Source organism: Anoplopoma fimbria, chromosome 19, assembly GCF_027596085.1.
Source record: "Anoplopoma fimbria isolate UVic2021 breed Golden Eagle Sablefish chromosome 19, Afim_UVic_2022, whole genome shotgun sequence".
Classification (NCBI taxonomy): Eukaryota; Metazoa; Chordata; class Actinopteri; order Perciformes; family Anoplopomatidae; genus Anoplopoma; species Anoplopoma fimbria.
The window spans coordinates 14,665,769-14,690,279 of NC_072467.1; the positions used below are offsets into that span (position 1 = coordinate 14,665,769).

The following is a 24,511-nucleotide window of genomic DNA, read 5'->3' on the forward strand; positions in this document are numbered from 1 at the left end:
TATAGTAGGTAAAAAAAGTCATAAAATAGCAATATTATAGTATGTCAAATTCAGTGATAATAAAAGTCGTAGTATAATATGTAAAAACGAATTACATAATCCATAGTAATATCCAATGAATATTATAGAATTTGGGGGAAAAAACAGTCATAGTATAGCATGTCGAAAAAAAACATAGTAGTATGTTGGAATAGACATAAAAATGTCATAGAATAGCATGTCCAAAAAATCTGAAGTCATGATGTTGTATGTCGATATTACTCCTTAAAAAACGTGTAGTATAGTATGTCTAAAAGTTATTTTATAGAAATAAAAAAGCCATAAAAACGTCAAAGTATATATGGAAGAAAGTCATAGTATATATGTCAAAAATTCATGAAAAAGTCAAAAGTATTGTATGTCGAAAACAGTTGTAAAAAAAGTCTTAATAAAGTCATAGCATAGTATTTTGAAAAAGTCATAAAAAGATAAAGCATATGTTGAAAAACGTTGTAGTATAGTACGAGGAAAAAGTCATAAAAGTCAAAGTAAAGCATGTTGAAAAGTCATAAAAAGTCATAGTATATAGTATGTCGAAACAGGCCTGAAAATGTAATTGTAAAACATTTTGAAAAGAGTCTTGATATAGTACTTTGAAAAAACTAATTAAAAAGTCATTGTCTACCTTGTTAAAATAAGTGATAGTACAGTATATCTAAAATGTCATAGTATAGCATGTCAAAAAAAGTCCTGGTATAGTGTGTCTTATAAAGTCATATAGAAGGCAGAGTATAGCATGTTGAAAAGTCATAAAATAAGCGTAGTATATTATGTTTAAAAAGTCATAGTAAAGTACGTTTTAAAGTCCTTAAAAAGTTATATTCTAATAACAAAAAAGTGTGATGTTAGATTTTTCTGTCCATAAAGTCATAGTAAAGTATGTCATTAAAAAGTCTTAGTGATGTATGTTGCAGGAAGTCATAGTTTATAAAGTGAAAGTCATTAAATAGTCATAGTATAGTGAAAAACGTCATAGTATAGCAAGTCGAGTCATTAGTCATAGCATAGTATGTGGAAAAAAGTCATCAAAAATCATAGTTTTTCTTTTTATAATTAAAAACTCTTTGTGCAGTATCGTGTGTAGTAAAAAAGTCAAGTAAAGCAATAATACATTTTGAAAAAAGTCTTAGACCCGTCTTCTAGAACACTGATATCTGATCTGACACACTTCCCAGAAGAAGTCATATATGCAATCAAACAATATCTTACCACTGACCACCCACCGTACAGTGTTTTCTTACTCCATAGTTTGAGGTTCTTTCCTCAAGCAAATTTTTTAAGAACCCTAGATACCATTACATTACATTTATTTAGCTGCCGCTTTCATCCAAAACCACTTCCAATAAGTGCATACTTTTTTAATACTATGACTTCTTTTAAATATACTATGCTATGGGTTTTGTTATAACCTGTGACATACTTTGACTTTTTTGAAATACGACACTATGGCTTTTCATTACTTTTTTGAAATACTATCCTACTAACAAACATCATTGTATAGTATGTCATTTAACAGCAAAAGTTTAGTACGTCAAAAAAAGTCATGGTAAAGGAAGTCGAAAAGGTATGTAAGAAGCCATAGGAGTATGTCCAAAAAAGCATTAAAAGGTCTTCAAATAGTAAGTCAAATGAATTCAAACATTTTTTGAAAATTAAAAAGAAAGTTGAAAAAGTGTCTTAGGAAAGTGGTAAGAAAGTCAAAGCATAGTTTGTCGTATAGACATATAAAAGTCACAATATGGTACGTTGCAAAGTGTCAGTACATATGTAAAGAAAAAATCCTAAAGACATAGTATGGTTTGTCCCGAAAAAAAGTCAAAGCATATTATGTCGAAATAGGCCTGAAAATGTCATTGTATAACATTTTGAAAAGAGTCTTGATATAGTACTTTGAAAAAAGTAAATAAATAGTATAGTATTACTATAAAAAGTTATAGAAAGGCATAGTATAGTATGTTAAAATAACATCTTAAAAAAGACATACGACAGTATGTCATCAAAAGTCATAGTACATATATCGAATAAAAAAAAGTAATTGTACAGTTTGCCCAAAAAATTAATTAAAAAAGGTCATAGTATAATTTGTCCAAAGTAAGTAATAAATAAATAAAAAATCTCCATATCTTAATATGGCTTTTTAAGACTTTTTTGACATTCTGTACCATCTTTTCAGACCTACTATAACTTTTTTCCCCCATTATATACTATGGCTTTTCATTACTTTTCTGACATTATATATTATGCCTTTTTTGACATTTTATACTATAACATTTTGAAATACTACACCATGGATTTTTGATTACACTATGCTATAAGTGCTATACTTTGACTTTTCTGTCATACTATTTTGTGGATTTATTTAAAATACTGAACAATGGCTTTGTTTTTTGTTTTTTTACGACTATATTATGACTTTTTTCAAGTACTATAATATGACTTTTCTGCTAACTGTACAATCACTTTTTTATGACTCATATGATGTACTAAACTATTGCTTTTTAGTCTTGTTTCTACATACTTCAATATGACTTTTTCCGACATACTGAGCTATGACTTTTGAGGCGTTGATTTTAGGCCATACTATGACTTTTTACGCTGGAGGAGACACAAAAAAACCCATAACAGACTCACGCATTATTTATATATAACATATCATATTTGTCTGATATGAACCAATGATATTCTCGGAAAGTGTTAATCACACTCGTGATGTCTGAATGTCCATGTCTATTACAGAATATGTTCTAGAATATCATGATTTTTCAAGAAACTCATAATTACTAAATGTGCCGAATTTAAAAATGATGTATGCTTTCAACAACATCAAACACAACGCAGGTGGTAAAGAGAAAAAAGTTCTACCTCAGAGCTTCAAAACCAAAAAGATGTTGTCTCAGTTGGTCTGTATACACCTCTCTTCTTCCAAGATGTCATCCATCTGAGCCGCATGTCTAGAAATATGTGACCAATATAAGCACCTGTCTTAACAGGCAACACACCTGACAGTTAAAGTGAAGCCATACAGCAATTTAATAATAATAATAATAATAATAATAATAATAATTTAACTTAATAGAGGTAATATTTAAAGTAAAAGAATTACAGACTACTGTAAACTACATCCTGTCCTACATGCTCTGGTACCACAGGCGGCGGTATGCACCTAAAAGTTGGAATTGAAAACTATCAATATCCACAAATCATTAAATCAGGTAGTGAACTGATATTACGTTACTGTTTTGTTAGCTTTCCAGCTAAGGTTAACTCAATTAGCTTTCAGCCTGGCTTGTTGCTCTTAGCTAACTAGCTAGCTCTACACGGCGACTCTACGGTGGAGAATGAGACTGCAGACGTCGTGATAACGTTGCTTTCAAACAGATATTTGTTTTCTCTGTGCAGTAAACATCAAACACAGCGCTGTTTAAATTAGTTAGTGGAACCCCAGTTTATATAGACACTTCCAGTTCACTACTGTAAGTTTATGCCTCACAGTGACTGCCGCTACTGCCCGTCACGGTACTTTCTCTACACACACAGGTGCGCCTGCCTTAACATAACAAACACACACGTTACCCATAAGGCCACCTGCCTTAAAGGGGAGGGCTTGGCTAGTAACCATAGTAACCCTCCTATAAAGTAACACTAGCCCATGATGATTGAACCCTTAACATTACAACAACGCGTTTACAGACAAAAGGCCTTTAAGAACATGAGCTATATAATGAAACATTACCCATAATAATCCTAGTTTACAACAGTCCTAAAAATAGAGAGTCAATCTCCATAAAATGTCTGTGAAAGCATTCTGCATATAGGTTAATGGAACTGAAGCTTGGGTCTGTGCCGCAGCTCTTAGTAATCACTGATTCAGTTAGCAAACACAGCTAAACCATGAAGTCATGTATTATAACATGAGTGCCTCAAATTATAAACTAAAATTGATCAATGTAATATTCAAACAAAATTACAGTGTATTATAGTTAAGTTAGGAATATTTTTAGCAAAAAAAATGTTTTGGTGCACAAAGTCTGTTGCCTATGTGATTTTAATGAAATACTTGCTAACACTTTGTCTAACAACTAGGGGGATTGGGATGGTGGAGATTATTAATTGCATTGTAATTTCAACAAGTGGCCTCTAGTGAGTGGTATTTACCAAAGAAACCTTAAAATGTAAAGAAAATGATGCACACTTTTTCCACATCAGGAAATTCTAAAGGTGATGGATAACGATCTCAGTGGATATTCCTGGCATGCTGGAGGACTTTTGTAAGAACCCTCTCTGGAATGGAGCATGTCTAAAGTCTGGACTGCTGCCGTGTAGAGCAGTATAGTGATCCTTTCAGTGGTTCCTTATAGTGTTCACTTTCACCACATCATACAATCTAAAACGCAACAATTCTAACTCAAAACACATTGCGTTCATTTTACACTACATGTGCATTATTTATTCAGCTTCCTGTTTACATGATTCAAATCATCCAGGTTTCGGATGTGACATTTAGTTACCGCAGCGGAGGATACAACCAATTTAAAGGAATACTTCACCCCCCAAAATGACCATTTGTATATAAATTACTCTGCGTTACCTTGAATTCTTGAAGAAGATTAGTTTTTTCTCGCATGCCTCCAGGGCGAAAAAGACTCCAAAAAACCGAGATAAGTCTTGATGAATGTAATTAAACCACAGCATAACTACATTGTGAGTGACTCTATGAAGGCTTCATGGACAGTATGGACAAGGATGACTCTCAACAAAATTCCATGCAGATGGCCTTTAATGTACTCCATAGGTGCAGAGCAAATAAATGCATACATTTTACAATTATAAAAAGTAGCAACCCAAAACCCATGTTGACAGGCAATTTAAATAACTTCTTCAACTAAAAGAGAAGAATGATACGAGGTGAAGTGTAAATTAAATTTCAAAATGTGACATCAGATGTTTCATTTCATGTATTTTTCCAGTCAAAGTTTACTTCAAATGTTACTCCCAGATGTCAGACAAAGGTGCACGTTGCCGTGGCAGCCTCACCCTGGTATATTGTCTTAGTTATTAATATTTATTGGCAAAAAAACCTGCTTTGTTTGTTTTTAGGTCCTGGTGTGGTTGACACGGCGACTGCTACCAGGGGATCGTGTTGCCCTGCCAGTCCAGAAGCATCCCAGAATCTTTGTCGCTGAGGGATGACATCATGGTGAGCATGCCGTGCACGCTCTCCTGGGGAGATAAAGGAGCCTGTGGGAGACGAGAGAAACAGACAAAAGAAAGAGGGAAATCAATGGAAATGAAGGTTACTTAAAGAATCACTGGAAGCAGGTGACTAAATACATCGTAGAGGTGCGGAGGGTGGAAGTACCTACCAAGCGGCCTATCACAAGCTTGAAATTAAAAGTCGTTTTTTTTTTAACCTGCAATTAAATATGCAAAAGATTTTACATATTTATAATTATGGATACATATGATTAGTTGTTGAATTTTTGCTTTGTCACTGTGACCGAGCAATGTTGACAATGTTGACCTACAGGAAATACTTGTCATGCTAGTAACAATGTAAAAGTTTATCATCACAGCAAACAATGCAGTTGATCAACCCTCTCTGCTCTTTGACTCTACTTTTCACTTGGCTGGTTAGTAAGAAAACACCTGTATGACTGGTTGTTTAGAGGATAATCAAAGGACTTGCAGCGAATTTGATGCTCCTAAAAACTACAAAGATTATCTTGCAAGACTAAGACTGAAGGCCTTTGTGCATTAAGTATGAATTTTTGGTCTGAAACTCTCACACTTGAAAATAAGTACGATCTCACGTTGTGACGTGTGCTTTTGGGCTAAATGCCAGATGTCAGCATGGTCACAACAATGTTAACATTTTTAGCAGGTAATGGTCACCATATTTACATCTTTGTGTTTGAGCGTTAGCAAACATTTGCTAATTAGCACTATACACAACGTAAGGGCCTCAGCTGATGGGAATTAGTTTCAATGTGGTCATTAAACCAAAGTATTGGACAAGATAAAAATGTTGAACTGACGATGGTGCTAAAGGTAATGTAAGAGGATCCCCATAGTTATAACAATTCATCCTGAAGGGAACATGAATGCCAACGATGCAAAATTTCATGACAAACCAAGCTGTCTATGCGAGTCAATGCAACTACAAAAGGTCCTCGAGCATGCAGCCACAACTGGCCTACCAAAATATTATGCCATTTGATGCAGCAGAATGCAAGATTAGCCGTGGACAGACACAGAGGTGCACACTCACCCACACACGCCCGATCGCATAATTCTCCTGTCCTAAATAATAATTAAAGGGCATCATATTTTATAAACGGCTCATACATTTTGTTTGTATAATATGAATAACCAAAGTAAATGCAAGCATCAGATAAATTCAGCTGAGCAGAAGTACCCTTGTACTTCAGTTGCCGACAGTATTTAAGTAAAAGTACTTAGTTACTTTCTACTACTGATTGATACTGAGAGCTATCATGTAAATAGTTGGGCCAGTTCAACCAGAAAGCGTGTTCACATTATGGAATCTAAAGTAGAGAACAGACTTAGTATGTCAAAGCTTCTGTCCTTTTTTCTGTTCATACAAACCTGCTGAAAGAACCGTATTGTATTAAAAAGGTGTGCAGTGCTTCTCTTTAAACTCTCCATCCACTCACATGTCCTCCTCCCATCCCAGTGCGGACCCAGCCAGGGTGGATTGCTGTCACCAGTATGTTGTGTCTCTTGAAGTCCTCAGATTGACAGCGAGTCACCATGTTCAGTGCTGCCTGGCAACCAACAGCAGAAAGCACAGAAGCTTTGTTGGTAAAATGACACAAAATACATCAGTCTTATACATCATTTTTATGTAATTTAGAGAAGGATACAGGTTTCTGAAATTTTTCTAAAATCAAGAACGTCTGGGTCTCTAGGATCAAATCTCCCAAGATACAGATTCCCAGTCATGTTTTCCCTGTAGCCTCCCTCCCAACCACCCGAAGGATGTCAGACACACGGTGTATAATTTTACAACCTACAAATGGTCCTGGCTGGGAGCCAACACCGACACCACACTGCTGGAGAACCAAGCCGTATTGCTGGGTCCACTGGAGGGAAGGGAGGCACGAGGGGAACCTGAACCAGGACTGAGCGGAGCGGAGCAGACTTTCAGACCCCTGTTGCATTAAAATAATAGGTATTCTAAAGGGACTCTGGTGCTTGGAAAACAATACCGCTTTCACCCACAGGGACCGGCAAAATCTAAGCAAATTGAAAGTACCTCGTAGTAACTTTAAATGACTAGTGCAACTGTGTGAGTTGTTCATCTATTTAGACCGTATTCCTGGCAGTGTGGAGAAGTCTTGACCATCATGTTGGCAGACAGAATTCATGGAAAATATAATCAGTTTAAAAAGTAAAACAACACCATCCCAATCATTACTGATTACCTGTGAATTATAGAATAGACCTGTCAATCACAAGTGTACCTACAGTAAAAATCTGCCTAATGGCTGCTTTCCATCTAGGTGTGTCTCTTTCATTTGAGTTGCCCTGCCCCAACAGGTGCAACAGAACTAACAGGAGAGGCAGGGAGATGTCAGAAAGGAACAGTGTGGTTGGGTGGACCATGTTGCCATCCACACCCAGAGCATGTAATATCTGTGGCCTGACAACATTCTGCAACATTACTGCATTTGTCCAGTTGACGGCATGGTAAAAAAAAAGATGCTTATTGCTTTAATTTAATATTGATATATATATTCCTCAGTGCCATAGAGTTCCATCACATCAATGAGCCACACTGTTGCATTGGGAGACATGTTCCTTAATTATAATGAACATACACACAGTAGTTTATTTTGATTCAATGCCAAATGCACTGTCCTGCTGCCACAAGCACTAGAGCACCAAATGTGGATTATCCCGCGGTTGGAAATAGTCCCCAAAAAAGTCACTATTTCCTTCTGTTTGTTTGCTAAAAACTACAGTGACCAGTTTTAGGAAATCCCTGGGCTCCTTTTTTGTTTTTTTCAAAGAAACCATATTGCCTATTCTGATATTATTTTTAAAGATTTTAATCTAAAGAAGGAACCAATGGGCTAAGTAGGGAAGTCAGAAGTATTGACTGAGATGGACTAACATGGTTTGGGTGCTGTTTCAGGGAATTTGTTGACAAAAAAAGGAAATGTCAGTCTTATCCCTCAAAGTAATAAGAGCACACAAAGTAAATATGTGAGACTAGGAGAAACGGGTTCTCATACAGGGTTAATTCAACCGTAGCTGTGAATCCGTCTCTTTTGACTTTAGGGGCCTCTGTTTTGGGGATGTTCTTATCTCATGAAACCAAATTAAAGAGCTTAAAAAAAAATCTTCCAGAAAAAAAAAAGGAAAACAAATTAGGATGAATTGTCATTATTTATCATTTTAAATATCAAATGTAGGTTTTGTGATAGTCAGCGGTACCTTGCTGGCCCTATAAGGGTACATCTGCGCCTCAGCAAAGGTCTCTGGACATTTCGCTATGGATGAGATCAGCGTGGAGATGTTGATGATGGCCGACCTCCTGCAGGACATTTTCTCACCTGAGACGCATTGAGAGACAAAGAGACTTGTGTCATGACATAGGAATAATAATGATAATACTACTTCTACAATTAATAACAATAATAATGAGAATAAATTTGCAACGTGATATAATGCATTTCTCGTGTTCTTTTTTGTGTGTTTATGCATAAATCACAGTGATTCAAAAGAGTTTCCACTTTATTACCCTCGTCCTTTTCAGGTGAGTGCATCTCTGCTGCTCTCTGGAGGAGTGGAAGAAACATCTGAAGAGAGAGAGAGAGAGAGTTGATGTGGTGTGCGTTTCATTACAAAAGATTTCATGTTGTAACTGATACAACTACTTGTGTTTGAGGTGCAATGTGTAAGATCTGGACATAATTTAGTTTAAAACAAAAAAAAGAACTAACATTATCAGAATAGATTGTAAATAGATTAAAGTGTAGACATTATGTCAAAGACGTCTATGAATTATGGTGCAGAGATATGTAATGAAATTAGCATGCTTTTGTTTTTGTCCACTAAACAAACAAGGCCGTACAGCCTCCTGCTAGTGGCACAAACACACAGACGGCTAACTTAAACTATGGGCCGACGCCACGCATGAAGATTATAAAATTGCAGTGTTATTTTGACTACTAGAAATTGGTTGGATTTTGCGTATTCTTGGACTCAATAGTTGAATTGAAATGCTGCCCCCTATTTCTTTGGAGCAGGTGGCTAGGCATTACACATTGCACCTTTAATACCCTCTGAATGTACCAATTGAATACACCTACCATATGTTTTTTTACGTATGTAAACTTTGACAGTCTGGCTCCTAGCTGGTAGCACCATCTGTTCCTGTCTCTTATTTTTGTGTCTATAGTTGTTTTTCATTCTGTTGCTACAGTATGTGACTCAGTAGTGATGTAGATACATGATGTCTGCCAACATCGGACATGAATGTCAGTGTTTTTTCCTATTTCAACAGTGAAAATTTGTGGTCAGATGATGCAAGCGATGCAGCAGTTACTGCTTTTCATCATCAGAACATGCTGATATTTGGTCTGTGTGTGTCTGTGACTCATCTCTGGTATGGACGAGACCGCCTACAGGTTGGGAGATTAATCCCCTAATGACGTGGTGCGGACAAAACAACTTAAAGCTCAACGCTGTGACAACAGTGGACATGGTTGTGGATGTTTTTTGTCCAGGACCCTATGGCGAACAAGAATGATCATAGCTTACGCCTTCCACCCTGGACAAAGACTCTTTGTATCATTCCTCCTCTGTCAGAAGCCTAGGCGTCCATCAGTTCAAAAACCTCACGCCTTAAAACATTCACGCTAAAAGCATAGGGAGGAGCAAGACGAAACCAACCTTGGCAATGAGAAATGGTCCAACCACATTGGTTTCGTACACCTCCATCATGTCTTTTTTCCCAGTGGCAGAGAGCGGTCCCGGTGTGCTCGGTCCTATAATGGCGGCGTTGTTGATCAGGAGATTCAACCCACCGGCCCCGATCTGCTCGTTCACAGCCTGGACAGCAGCCGAGATGCTGTCCTCATCCGACATGTCTGCAGAATGCAAAATTAATATTAATATTAATATTCTCTATAACGATCAGCATGGATACAAATTCTTTTTTTGATCCCGTTTGAATTATGCCGTGAATTACACACTTTTACAAATTTTAAAGAAAATTCTATACGTATAAGACATGAATGGGTAAATACGTAGCTAGAAAGACTACACGCCTAAAAGTTGTGAAAGTGACGTCTCTCTATAAAGCTACAATGTGTTATGTTATGTGTGTGCACATCCTACCAGGGTGTACACACACCAACAGTATTTGTTCGTTCTTTTGCTTCCTGGCCGATAAAAATAGCATCTGGATAAAAGCCATTGGTCAGACAACGCTACATTTGTGCATCGATATAGCTAAGATAGCTAGCAAGCTAGCAAGCTAGCAAGCCAAGGCAACGGCCGTGCTACTGAAGCACAGACGAGAGATATAGTTGACACTATGACCTCAGTGATCGGTTTCACACAAAACTAAATGCTACAACGACAAATCTATGACACTCTGCAACTTTTTTGAATTTCAACATTATCTTTTGAATTGACAAAAATTGTATGTGTAATTCATGGCACAGTTTAAACGGAATCAACGATTATGCTAATGGTGAAGATTTCACCAATGCGCACCTCTTGAGGAACTGGTGAAGTTGAACAAAGGGATTTGCAACAAGTTTGGTGAATCCAGCTCGGATCTTATTATGAGCAAACCTCAAAAAATGTAAGAGGTTTAGGATAATGATGTTCTTCCATCAGGCCCAATGTTAGCTTGTTGGGTCATACAATTGCAATGGGTAGTTGACAGAAGGTGGAGGTGCTCATATGCTGGGTAAACACAGGCTTAGCTATTCAGAGGGTGTGCTGCTGAGAACACACAACTGTAGAACAGTATGTCTGGACTCCAAGGACTATAACCGCCGACTGGATGTCCATATAACTGCTTTAATTTAACTGCATATGTTGAGACTGTCAAACTGAATGTGCAACTAGAGCACACAATGGGTTTTTTTGTATTCTATCCTTCATGTTTCTCTTCTGACTTGATGGAAACCCATTTGTCACATTTCAGCCATTAGATTTCAATTGCACGGACACTTACATTTTGAAAACAGGGGGTCTTAGTGGGGTTTTAGTCACTTCATATGTGTTGGGTGTATTGCATATATATCATATTGAAGAGCCAAGAATGCAGCCAAGAAACATTCAAGACGGACTGAAACTTGACTGTTCAAATCAATTAGTTTGAGATGCTTTGTATCCAATAAGCGGGAGATGTAAAAAATGTTCACAGGATTTCTCCCCTTTGGTAATGGCAGCTACCTACCAGAAAAAATGTTGACATAGCACATTTTATCAAAACCACAGTCAACGTTTCTGAACCATAATCTGATAGTATCTCCTGTAAGTCGCTTTGGATAAAAGCGTCTGCTAAATGCCTGTAATGTAAATGTAATGTAATGATAGAAATTTATTTTTACAATTGTGAAACATTTGGTTAGGTTTAGACAACAAAACTACTTGGTTAAGGATAAAAAGAATGTCATTGTTGGTGTTAAAAAGTATAACGTAGCAGTGAAATATCAACCGTAGTTAAATAACCTTCCTTAGCTAACTTTCTCACGTAACATTACGCTGATGTAAATTTTTGGTTTCTCACCAGACACTAACTGCGATAGGTCCTGTGTTTGATTTACCCACACAGCCATATTGGACATTCTGGATCGTTTTACTCGTCATTATACCTTGTTATTTTCGTACCAGGTAACTTTTAGTAATCGTTGTTCAATATATTACGCCACCTGCTCTGCCTATCCCTAGTTTGCAGAAACGTACAATGCCAACATTTTTTCCTGAATACTGGGCTGCTAAAGTTTCACTGAAATTACACACAGAAGGTTCTCCTCAGTTTTTTCCCCCCAATGACATCTCCCGGGCTTTGTAATATATCAACTCTGTCTATGTACATACAGATACACAGATATGAGTAAGTGTTGCGTTTACCTAGTTTAATTATAGTGATCTTTCCAGGATATTGAGTTGTTAGGTCTCTCAGGGCCTGAAAGAAACAAATTTATTACAGGAAGAATGAAAGATACATAGATGACAAGGCAAGAATGGCAGAGACAGAGACATACAGAGAGGGTTAGTAGTCCAAACAAAACATTGTAAATGACTTAACAACAGAACAGATATTTCCTTTAGCACTTTTGCAAGCAATGATATTGAGTTGCAGACAATAAACATATGGCTTTACAGAATACTTACAGAAAATTTACTAAATTAACTTCATGCTGTATTGAAGAAGACTTGAAACTAGAGATTGAGAACATAAACTCATGTTTACAATGTTTACTGAGGGAATAAATCAAGTAAGAAGTAGGGTCATTTTCTCATAGACTTCTATTCAACCAGAGGAGTCGCCGCCTGATGGACAGTAGAGAGAATGCAAATTCTGTTTTAAAAATAAAACTTGGTTTCTCAGAGTACATTTTGACTGACCTGCTTTTTACTTTTATTTAAGAACTTTTTTAGGACTTTTTAGTACTTTCACTTTTACTTTACTTTTACTTGAGGGTTAAATGTCTTTAAAGTAACAGTACTTTTACTTGGATACCATATTTTAGCAGCCCTGCACTTGATGATAACATTTCCAGGAACAACCCAATCACTGAGGGACCTAGTGCATTGCTTCTCACAGTTTTTAATATGGTTGGACGTGAAACCTTCCAAGGTTACACCCACAAGTTTGGTCTCTTGACTTGCTAATATTTGGCTACGCCTTTAACAGTTGTATTGACCAAAACACCATGCTTTCAGTTCAAGGTTAACATTTGGAACCAATTCAGCACTTTGTTTCAAAGCTCTTTCTAGTTGATCATTTATGGAATTCACCATATATATTGTTGAATCATCAGTTATATATAGCATACAATCTTCAGTCTCCTAAATATTATGTTTATGTACCACAAATGTCACAGCAAATTCATTTTCAGGGAACTAAATGTTCATACTGTATGATGACTGACGGTGAACTTTATTTGTTTTCCCAACGAGTCAGAACGAGAGCCTCAGTCACTTTCTGTAACCTTAACAAAGTTCTTATTTTAATGCAAACCATGATTATTAACTAAACCTAACCAAACTTCTATGGTTATTTACTCAAAGCACTTAAACAATGAATAAGTCAACAGTGTCTTGAAGCATGAGTTAGAGCCTGCTTACTTTCTCAATTATTAACCAAAGCTATGTGTTTCTAACCCTGAACTCCTCCCCACAACTTCTGTGCAGTTTAACAATGCGACCACTTTGTGGACAAAAACATTACTTATGATCACAATCCACACAGAACAACGGTTCCCCAAAGCCTTTTTTTGTAGTAGTTTACCGTTTCCACGGTAAATTATTGGTACAATTTGTAAATAATGATTATTAAAGTACTAGACAGCGTCTTTGAGGCACCCAAAAATGTAAACATTTTACACTTACGCTGAAAAGGAGACTAATTAACTGAAACTTTGAGGCCAGAAAGTAATATAAAAAAAATATTTTTCTTGTCAATCATTTTGACAATTTGTCATTAGTCATCTGGACTAAAGCAGATTATCTTCATCATCTTACTTAAACACCCTGATTGGACTGTAATAGAGCTTGCAAGGGCTACAGAGGAATGTGTAGAATAGGAATTGGCTGCTTTTTGCCAAAAAACAATGATGCATTTAACATAATGAATAATTTCCATTTGACATAAGTCAATATGCCTCTCAGAGTAAGCATCATATAGCATTCAATATTTGTTAGAACAAACAGAACTTTGTGTATAAGCAGAATATAATGCAATACAACCTTTTGAATTTTGAGAAATGTTAACACAATATTTGAGTGAAAAAAAGTTGTTTTTTTCAAATCAAGTCCCTCCCATTGATCAACAATCCCTTCAACCCCATAGAGATGGATTGTGTTTTTTAAATAATTGGGCTTATTTTTAAAGTAATTTTCATCTACGTGGGTCCAGGGTGAATACCTCAAGGAGAAGCTATGAATCAATTCCAATGCTCTCTTGTTCGTAGCAGGATGTGTGTGTATATGTCTGTGTGTGTGTGTGTATGTGTGTGTGTGTGTGTGTGTGTGTGTGTTAGCAGTGAATCCGAGAACTAAGACAAAAATGTATGTGTAACTGTCTCACCTCAGCCCCGGTTGCCTCAGGCGCTCTGCAGCAGGCATAGATGTGAGCGTCCAGTCCTGTTCTCTCTGCCAGCTGTTTGACCAGCTCCAAACCAATGCCCCTGTTGGACCCGGTCACTAACAAGTTGCCTTCCAGCTTCTCTGACATGTTTGCCGATCAACTATCACACCCCAGGACTCTGACTACTTTCTCTCTGTCTGTCTCTCTCTCTCTCTCTTTCTCGCAGCTGTAACTGAACATGTGAGAGAGCTCAGTGCTGCTGTAATGCTAGTGCGTCATGCATTTATATAGGTGTGTACTGCACCAAGGAGGCAGGACTCTCCACCTTGTGTATGCACACGTGTATTCTGTCACTTCTTTTAACAGGTGGACCACTTTTTGTCCCTGTTTGACTGGTAGTGACTCCAGCTTCAGAGTCTGTCTGACTGTCAAGAAGATTAATTTAAAACCAAAAGCTGACAGACTTGTTTTGCCTCTTCCACAACGTTTGCATTTGCTTGGCCTTCCGACGGTGCGTGTTTAGTTAAGCAATCATTTCAAAAATGTGGTAATTCAAGGTGAGCAAGTTACCATTTACCCCACAACACAGAGAGTGGAGCTTGATATTTTACTACAGAACGAATTGGTAAATCTTTGATGATGCCAAGACCGCAGCTGCAGAAACATGAAGTTACCACACTGCTAGAAACTTAAGATTTCTGCCTCTTCCCGCTAACTAAGGACAGACAGACAGACAGACAGACAGACAGACAGACAGACAGACAGACAGACAGACAGACAGACAGACAGACAGACAGACGGAATGGCGCTGGTGCCTCTTACAACCGGCCATCAGAGGAAAGAGCAACGATCTTATCAATCTAAATGCTTGGTTGTTGCAATTTAGTTTTGAACTAGATCAGAGAATAAATTGCATCTAATTGTACTATTAATTGGGCACTTAAGCAGGCTGTAATTCACTTGTATTACTTTACTTTACTTTAATCTATTTGTGATCCAATGTGTTTAAAGCTGCCCTAGTCACTTATTTTAATATCAACAACAGACAAAGAGCTGTTAAATAAACAGATATTTCCCTCAGGAATCAGGGGAGACCAAAAGCAGAGCTAAAAGAAAGTGAAAATTGGACTAACATTCGTCAGGTGGACACAAACACTCTATATAATGCTGGTGTCTTCTGGATGTGTGAACAACAGCGACAGGATGCAGCTGTTCATCATATCAACTTCATGTGTTCATTTAAAAGGTTTCCCTTTTAACGAGGGTTTGCTAACAATCATTACCATCCCAGGTTATTTTCCCATGAATCCGTTGTTGACTACTCCTGTAATCAGGTTGAACCTTAGATACAACTGGGCAATGGGAGCTATTTCTAGGTGAATGGGATGTTAGATAAGCATTTAGTGATACAAAGTATCAGTGAGTTCAGAGGGGCAGTGTACTTCTTGCAGCTTGTGTGTTACAAGTATTTGGTCATAAATAACATAAACATATTACAATTTAGACCTGATAATTGCACTGTAAACTGATGAAAAGTTTAAAAAACAATCTTCCTGAGGGGAACGTGAATGTGTGTAGCACAAAATCAGGAGATCATTAGAGTCAAAATGGTTCAACATCTGGGGACCATGATAAACAACATTTTATGGCAATCCACCCAAGTTGTTATATGATTTCGTAGCTTTTTGCATCCCTAGAGACTAGTGTGTCTACACATAATGTAGTTATTTTGAGACATATATTTTGTTTGTAAGTAAACATTATTAGCATTCTAATAGCAATTAACAGTGCAAAGACAGCAGGTGTGTCCATGTACAGTCTGTTCTTTGACCCAGCAGCACAATCAGTGATTTAGAGGTTAAAGTTTTAAGAGTTCATTCAAGTCATTGTCAGCGTGTAATGATGTGATTAATAATTATCTGGATTCTGTGATAATGCTTAAACTCTGGTGACCAGTGCCCCCACTGAAACAACCAGTTAATATGTTATATTACAAAAATAAATTCCAGCCTTCATGGTCTGCGTAGTTAATAATCAATTTTTTGATTTATAAATCGCTTATGAAAAGACATTTCATGATGACAGTTGCATAGAGGTGATTTGACAGTGTGACTTATTTCCCAAGATAACTGCAGCCAGTGATTACAAAATGTAATTTCACAAGTCACCACATACACCATGGCAGAGTAATTTAATTCATCTACATTATGTTACACTGCTTTGACTTGGCAATAAAAGTCTGACGGATCGCTTTTATTTGCTACTATGAAACTCCAGATAGCTGAGATATGAACTCGCCAGCTTAAAAGTGAAAAAGAAACCTTGATTTCACTTCCCTTTCTAAGATCTTATCTTATACAAACATAAGGAGCAAAGTCCCTGTTTTTTCAAGTTTGGTGGCGTTAAAACAGTGCCCTGCTATCAGATTCTGACCAAAGACACAAATCAAAAGCCATTCTTAATCATAGCTTTTGATGGGACTACATCATACTGTGTGTTATGATTGATAGGCTTATTATTGACTTTCTATTATATAAGTAGAGTCAAGATTTTGAGACTGTTCTCCGGAAAAAAAAAATCTTCCTGAGGGGAACGTGAATGTGTGTAGAGCAAAATCAGGAGATCATTAAAGTCAAAATGGTTCAACAAAATTGTATGGCAATCCACCCAAAAGTTGTTGTATGATTTCGTAGCTTTTTGCATCCCTAGTGACATGCCACTAGTGTGTCTACACATAATGTAGTTATTTTGAGACATATATTTTGTTTGTAAGTAAACATTATTAGCATTCTAATAGCAATTAACAGTGCAAAGACACTTTGAGTCCAACCATCATGTTAAAGTTGAAGAAACAAGGTTGTCTAATGACAGGGGAATTTTGCTGATAGGGGCGTCAGATATGTTGTTCTAGAAGGCAGACTGGAAAGTTGTAGCAGTGATGAACAGTTATCTTGTCTCCATGAGCACCAGTTTGACAACAGAAATATGGTTTTAACAACACAACGTAATCATCAGGGATGTCGTCTGCACTAATTTGAACGGCTAAGAAAGCGTATGACAGAAAAAAATTGACAGACTGTGATTCGAGGCTCAAGCAAGCTACAATATAAGCAAAGCATTACAATGATGGAGATAAAATATTACTAATAGTTTAGCTTAGCCTCTGCTAACTGTAACTATCAGGGCTATTGCGCCGCAACTGTGAAAATAAACTGTTAAGCAGAAGGCTAAACTATTAGGGATGGAGAAAAAATGTTGCCAATAGGCTAAACTATTTACAAAATGGAGAAATGTTGCTAATAGTTTAGCCTTTTGCTAGCTGTGAGCTTTTGACTGCGGTTATCAGAGGGCTTAACTATCAGAAAACATTTTCTCTCCGTCTCTGAAATGCTTCGGGGGTATTGTAAGTCTCTTTTTAATAAGTCAGTTTTTGCAGTGCAGGCAGCTGTTTGCCAACGCTGGAATAGCAAAATTTTCTGCCAGATCATCATTATGTTATAGCCTCATGTCTCACTCACATCACAGATAAATCCAGCCCTGTATTGAGGCTAATGTGTGTACAGAATATTGGATCCATTTCATTCAGTTCTCTTGAAGGACAAATTCAAGCCTGCATCTCCCGTTTTAGTGTGGCTCCACTATTCAAGAAGCAGAATATTTGTACCTCCACGTTAATAAAGCAGCTGAATCCATAAACAGACATTTTAGAACAACTCAACTTTTAGCTGTAAAGTCAAGTGATATGCAATAATAAATAAAAAGTAGAACACTTGATATCTTATTTTACAAATGAGGACAGCTTTATCCATTTTTCCCCAGAGAACATAGACTTGCTGTGTGTGGTTGAAAAATTGGTTTAAAGTATGTTTTTTTTTTTTTTAACCAGAGACAAAAACACACTGATAAAGATAGGAAATAGCATTGCGTTTTTCTACTTTTTCCTCGAGGTGGAAAAGTGAACGTAACGTGACGTGTTGACAGGAGCCCAATGGTTATTCATGTCAGAGGTCCTGGCTCTTGATCAGTCAATATTGTAGTTGGATGCTCATTTGATCCATTGTCAACCCAAAAAAAAAAAGAAACAACTGAGAAAGCCGTTTGGTGGCTACTGCATCCCAAATACCCGACTGCCCTCTAGTGGTGTAACATTTGCAGTACATTGCATCCCATTAGAACAGTTCAGTTTCACTTTGGCAATTTACAAAAACCTTTCACTTTTGTGCCAGATGATGTTATGTGGATACCATTGATCTTTTTTTTGCCTGTTGCCCATCATGTCCCGAAGCATAACATTACAGTTCATACTGTAAAAAATCTTGCAGTTATTTTTTGTCATTGTGTTCTTTTTTACCATTTGGTTTTCCATTACAGGATGGTTAATCGACTCATTTCTTTACATGTAGTATCAAACTGCTAAAAGTAAAAGATCAATGAAACATTTAGGAATACAAGCTATTATTTCAGATTATGATTTAATGCTTAAATCAAAAAAGGTCTCTTAGATCAGCTAAGGGCACAACTCTTATACGACAAAAAGATAACTGTAGAATACAGTATAGGTTTAACATGTCATGCAAGGGAAAACATAAATAGTCTTAAACAGCTGCTATTCATTAATCTGTTATGTCCAAATGCACATTTAAATGGATGTTACACCACATTTTGTTTCCATTTAATGTGATGCTCTTTAAGCGTGCTCAAACACTTCAGTAAAAATGGGTCACTTGATAAATCTCCACTTTAGCAAATGAGTAATTTTACATTTATACGTGCAGTTCTTTGATAAATATTGGCCAAGAACGTTGAAACACACCAAGTAGCTTCATTCTCAGTGGCGTGGGTTCAGACAGGTCTTCTAGGCCCCCGAAAAACAACCCTAGTTGGTTCTTACCCGTTACCCACGGGTAGGAGGCCACACTTAACAGACTATTACTCTTTCAGCCAGTCTTCTGTGTCGGCTGAATGCCAGTCTTAAGGTTGTCAATGTCGTGGACTCGCCGGTTACTTCTGGTCCCTGCCACAGTCCACCCTGGACTTCATATGAACAGTTTCTGATACTGCTGAGTCCAGCTACATGCGAGCGCTCCAAATTACGCAGCACACCGTGTAAAAAAACACAGCCACGTGTGTTTAATTGTCAACAGACCACCCACCAAATTTGTCCGTACAACCTTCTGCACTCAATCAGAGGTTGACATCCCGGACATCTGTGGGTGTAGTTGAGAGGTCCTGCCCCTCGCAGATGCCCTTACTTGAAATGAAAACCCGGTGTTGCGGCTGTTGTGCCTGTCGGAGACTGGTTTCCAGTAGCGACTCGATTTGTTCCTGACACGCTCGGAGACAGTCCTGAAGAGAGAGGGTTCAGGTTAGTTTGTAAATCAGAAATGATGTATCCACATGTACTAATGGTGTCATGGACAGGCGCACACACCGGGTCGCTTCGGATGGTCTGCGCCAGCTGCTCCGTCAGTTTCTGAGACATCACGGCATTATCCGCCATTCTGGTCTGCAGGCCCTCCACTGCTGCCGCCATGCTACCTGCTGCTACCATGGACGGAGGGCTGGCGATAAATTTCACATCTGCAGAATATCAAAACAGAACTAAATGTTAATTTGGCTCACTTTGAAGAGCAAGTGACAATAACAGAGCAACAACAAAGCATTCAGATTTCAAAAGTTCCAGAGTAAAGGCATTTAATGAAGTGAGGATTCGGACTAAAAAGCCCAGCATTAAGGGCGACGTGTTGTTTTAGGTATAGGTGAGAAAATGAAATACGATCCAGTCCGGATTGATTTACAGATCAATGCTAAAATGTCCCCTTTACTGTAGATACCGTTGGCTCCGTCAGCACTTCAGCTGTAGTTTGCACTGTTAGCTGCGAGCTGCCAGGTAGCCATCGACATGTTGAGAGCCAGCAAGAGGAAATCGAAAGCGTTCTTAATCTCAGATTTTGCACCTTTATACGTCGCAAATTGTGCTAAAGTCGATGAACCTCCATTGTCCGTTTAAATTAGTGATTTATTAAATTAAAATCGCAATAACAAATTGCCTAAACTGAGCCCTAGAAAAGTCAAAAGGGCTGCCTGTTTTTTGTGGGTAATATGGTGTGCCTCTATTATAATAATAATAATAATAATAATAATAATAATAATAATAATTCAGGGTTGTATGAGTATCTGTTATTTATGCATCCACCGAGCACACCAAGCGCAGTAATGGCGACATTTTATGTTGATTTTACTTGTTTGGTGTTTTTGGAGTTGTCTCAAATTAGTAGGTTTAACTGCCACCTCAGTAAACTCTTTCTGGCTTAATTTAATAGGGTATTTATTTATAGACAAAGCTAATGGGAACTTCCACCTCCTTGTATAAAAAAGCAAAACTCTGTATGTAAAGTAGTCCCGTGCTTACCTGTGGCACAAAGAGCCACGAAGGTCTGAGCGTGCTTCCTGAGTATGGGCCTGTTCTCTTCCCTGACAGGCAGCTGGGACAGAAAGTGGTCGATGAAGTCGAGGGGGGTCACCGAGGCCAGGTCCCACTTCAGCTTTTTCAAAACCAGCAGCTCCATTTGCTGCGTGGACAGAGAGAGGGGGACAGAAGGACAGGTTCAAGTGTGATCCTAACAGACAGATGCAGGGATTAATATGGGGATGGAAGGGTTTTTTGTCTACTTGTGGGGATTTTTGGCTTTAGGGTGGCACTGAAGTAAAAGGTCAGGGGGTCATCAAAGCCCATTAGGAAGCCTCCTCTGGGGACCAGGAATGTCCAGTGAACATCATGGCATTTATTTTTTTAAAAGATACTTATAGCCCCAAACTCAGTGAAACCGGAAAATAACACGCTTCAATTGATGCTCCTAGGGTGTCCTGAAGGCATCAGATAGAGATAGATCTATATCTATACACACACACAAATACATATGACTATATGTACACTAGATAAACTTCTTGATCCAAATAATAAGCTCCTGGTTCAAAAACATAAAGTGTATAAGAGTAAATTATTGATCTGACATAGATGAAAGTTTAACTAGATGATGTGTAATTAACGACAAAAGATCCGCTAGATGGAAGACGTATCACTGATGGAAAAAATTCTTGTTACAAAGTGAGGCCTCTCTCGCCTCATAAAAAAATCTTGTTATCTTGTAAGTTATAAACAGAATTCATGTGAAGTAGTGATAGCTGACGTGTCAATTTAACCAATGAAAGCGAAAGAAGTATTAGTATAATTTATTGATGAATTACTTCTTTAATAAAAAGGGGAAAACCATTAGCTTCAGATTCCTTTAGCTCTCTCTAAACAGATACTGCAGCTACAGAAAAAAAACCATCTTTGGCCGCTGGGTCCTCAGATGATGCATACAGATTTGAAACTAGGACAAAGTGTACTTCAAAACACACACATCAGGAGCTTTCAGTGGTTTTGGGCTTTAAAAAATGGCCTTAAGTGTTGATCGACGTTGTGGAAATGGTCCGGAGATTACACAAACTATTAGAGGTTATCATCTAGGGACCATGAAATCCATACCCTGTCTGGCCACTAATCTGAGATACCTCGATCTGAACGAAGGAATCTTATGGGCTTTGAATTGTTGCATCAACGCTAAGAGGACATGACAGCGACCTACCAGCAGCTGGGCGGGTGCGACGGAGTTGTCCGTGTAGATGCAGAGCTTCTCTGCGGTGAGCGGGATCGTCTCCTTTAGCTTGGACGCCAGGAACATGCAGGCGGCTCCCAGTATCTGCAGGTGGCTCTTCTTGGTGGGCTCCACGGACAGGAAGCGGTCCATGTAGTTCATGGCCAGGGGGAAGACCTCCTCCTCGCACCTCTGCTCCTCGCACACCTGCGCGCACACAAACCAGTTAATGCCTTGTCATCAATGCCATTATAAAAATAAAAATCACATGCATTTAGTTTAACTCACAGAGGGTGCCACAGTAACCCCTGGTCTCATGTAATCTTACCCGTACCAAATAAGTGATGTGTACAGAACTTAAGTTTACAGATAAGAGCACTAGTTTCAGCACATACCAAGAGTTCTGGTATCTGAATTGAGAGAGTAAAAAATGAACTCTGTGCGACACACATATGCTTTTTTTTTTTTTCTTCTTGCTTTTGTGCCATTAACTGAAAGCCTTTCAGCAAAAAAAAAAAAAAAAAAAAAAAGGTAAGGAGACAAAGTCAAGATAATTCCATTATTTATTCATTTTCAAATTCAGATGCATTTCTTGCAGATAAATCCAGTAAGTTAAAAAAGTGACATGGCTCTATTACAGAAGAGTGAAGCAACATTATAAAAGCAGTCAGTCAGGAACGCTCTAGAAACCGTGTTACTCTCATAGATTAGTGGTATGGTTTTGTCATTGCATCACTAAAATCTAGGCTGAAGAGCTTCATGCTAAAAAGACTGCAATAAAAAGAAAAAAAAATAGTTATGCTCGCTTATATACACAGTAGTATCCCAGGTATATGATAAACATTTGAAGAAATGCTTAAATGCAGTTGAATGGAATGGACACGGAGCCCGAATGGAGGTAAAACTTTACAACTTTAAAAGTTCATCCCCCAACACAAAGGCATCGCGTGGTCTGCATGGACTGCCAGCTCGCGACATTTAAATATATATTTCTTTAAATAGGTTTCTGTCTTTTAACCATAACTTGTTTTAGGAATCTCTGTGGATGTTTCTCCCTCATTGATAAATTAAACTGACATGTGAGCGCGTGGAAACAGTTATGCAATTGTAACGTAAAAGTAAAGAAAGTTTGTGGAACAATTAGTCATTTCAAACTACAATAAGTGTTTAAAAGAGGCGACATTTTGCCATCTTAACAGACTAAACGTAATAAAAAAAGACATTGTGGATCATTGTCATGCCACTGGTGAACATATGTAATGGATTTAATAGCGACAACAGTACGTTACTCCATTGACAACAGAATTGAACACTTTAAAAGAAACTGAAAGTCCCAGAATGCAGCTTGTTTTCGGCAAGACTACAATACGTATCCTGCCTAGGCACTTCTAAATATTTAGGGTTAAGTTCAAACATAATTTGGCACCAATTTCGGTCACCTTCGGACACACAAAAAATAAATCTTCATCTCCTTTCCCTTCCACATAATGTGCAGTGGTGCTAGAGAGCAGCCTGGGTGTATTCCTTATATTGTAGCTTAATAGCCGAATTTACCACAGTCTCTGAATGTACCCAAAGTAACGCGTTTCTTTGCGGTTAAACGGAGGAACTTTATACAAATCGCCGTTATTTATGACATGGTTCTCTACGCACAACACGTAACATTACATTGGCGTTTAACTCACCTCCAACATCCAGGTAGCCACTATTCTCCTCATGTACGGAGCTATTTCTCTCTGGACGCATTTGAAGTAGTTGGACGCGGGGAGGTACTTGTCCTCTGCCCGCAACAACGCGTGCAGGACCCGGTCGTTCAACAGGTTGGAGTCCCGGTAGGCCCTCCGGATGGCCGGCCTGTCCCCCTCGCAGCAGAACAACCGGCGATCCATTTAGCCTGCCGGTAGCACTTTGTGTCTGTTTTCTGGCTATTTCCTTTGTGTCACTGTGATGACAAACCTTACAAACTAGCTTATACTTAGCAAATAGCAACTAGTTGTTAGCCGCTCCACATTTTGCATAGAAAACCCCTCACAACTGGCCTTTTAACTCGTGGGAGAAGTAAACCAACTTTAGTTACAGGTTGGAACAGCTGTTTGATCTTTATGAAGTCAATACAATGGTTCGTTATTTGTCTCCGTCGTCTCAGTTTATTCCTTTCCCGTCGGGCTTTAAGTTACTTTCTTTTGTTGCACAGGACAGAAGTACGGGACGGTACGGTGGTACAGCGCTCTTCCCACCGGCCATGTGGAACGAGTTTACCTGCTGCGCCGCTTTATTGTTGGACCGCGTCGAGGCGATTTGCATAAAAACGACGACACATCCGGTAAGAACTGTCAAAATAAAAGAACACAACATTTTCAATTTTTCACCAATTGTTGAAGATCACATCATTTATAAACCATGATAAAAATGTCGGTTAACACAACATATTAGTTTACAAAAATACATACTTTTCCTCTTATCTTTCTTGTAATATCTAACCATGCAGATGGTTTATGTGGGTTTGATGCTGTGATTTTGAGATATCCAT

At 38.0% G+C, this 24,511-nt stretch overlaps 2 protein-coding genes across 2 annotated transcripts; both read right to left on the minus strand.

Moving 5' to 3' along the window:
- Nucleotides 1–4,798: 4,798 nt before the first annotated feature.
- On the minus strand, nt 4,799–14,607 carry zgc:158868 (uncharacterized protein LOC791147 homolog). The gene is made up of 7 exons (XM_054620168.1): nt 14,342–14,607; nt 12,160–12,214; nt 9,961–10,157; nt 8,807–8,864; nt 8,500–8,618; nt 6,714–6,824; nt 4,799–5,277 (listed from the first exon to the last, which is right to left on the minus strand). Exons 1-7 carry the CDS (start codon nt 14,486–14,488, stop codon nt 5,164–5,166), a joined length of 801 nt encoding a protein of 266 aa, XP_054476143.1. The 5' UTR covers nt 14,489–14,607; the 3' UTR covers nt 4,799–5,163.
- Nucleotides 14,608–18,189: 3,582 nt separating this feature from the next.
- Nucleotides 18,190–24,297, minus strand: LOC129108229 (G1/S-specific cyclin-D1-like). Its single transcript, XM_054619945.1, has 5 exons — nt 23,667–24,297; nt 21,973–22,188; nt 20,754–20,913; nt 19,773–19,921; nt 18,190–19,687 (listed from the first exon to the last, which is right to left on the minus strand). Exons 1-5 carry the CDS (start codon nt 23,868–23,870, stop codon nt 19,526–19,528), a joined length of 891 nt encoding a protein of 296 aa, XP_054475920.1. The 5' UTR covers nt 23,871–24,297; the 3' UTR covers nt 18,190–19,525.
- Nucleotides 24,298–24,511: the final 214 nt, after the last annotated feature.

Bases quoted from the DNA above. Each gene is read 5' to 3' on its own strand.
- zgc:158868 (XM_054620168.1), bottom strand. From the start codon at position 14,488: ATGTCAGAGAAGCTGGAAGGCAACTTGTTAGTGACCGGGTCCAACAGG. The intron at 10,158-12,159 runs GTAAACGCAACA...TGCATTCTGCAG, and splicing joins GATCACTATAATTAAACTAG to ACATGTCGGATGAGGACAGC. The intron at 8,865-9,960 runs GTTGGTTTCGTC...CTCTCTCTTCAG, and splicing joins GACCATTTCTCATTGCCAAG to ATGTTTCTTCCACTCCTCCA.
- LOC129108229 (XM_054619945.1), bottom strand. From the start codon at position 23,870: ATGGATCGCCGGTTGTTCTGCTGCGAGGGGGACAGGCCGGCCATCCGG. The intron at 20,914-21,972 runs GTAGGTCGCTGT...CTGTCCACGCAG, and splicing joins TCGCACCCGCCCAGCTGCTG to CAAATGGAGCTGCTGGTTTT. The intron at 19,922-20,753 runs GTAAGCACGGGA...GATATTCTGCAG, and splicing joins CGTGGCTCTTTGTGCCACAG to ATGTGAAATTTATCGCCAGC.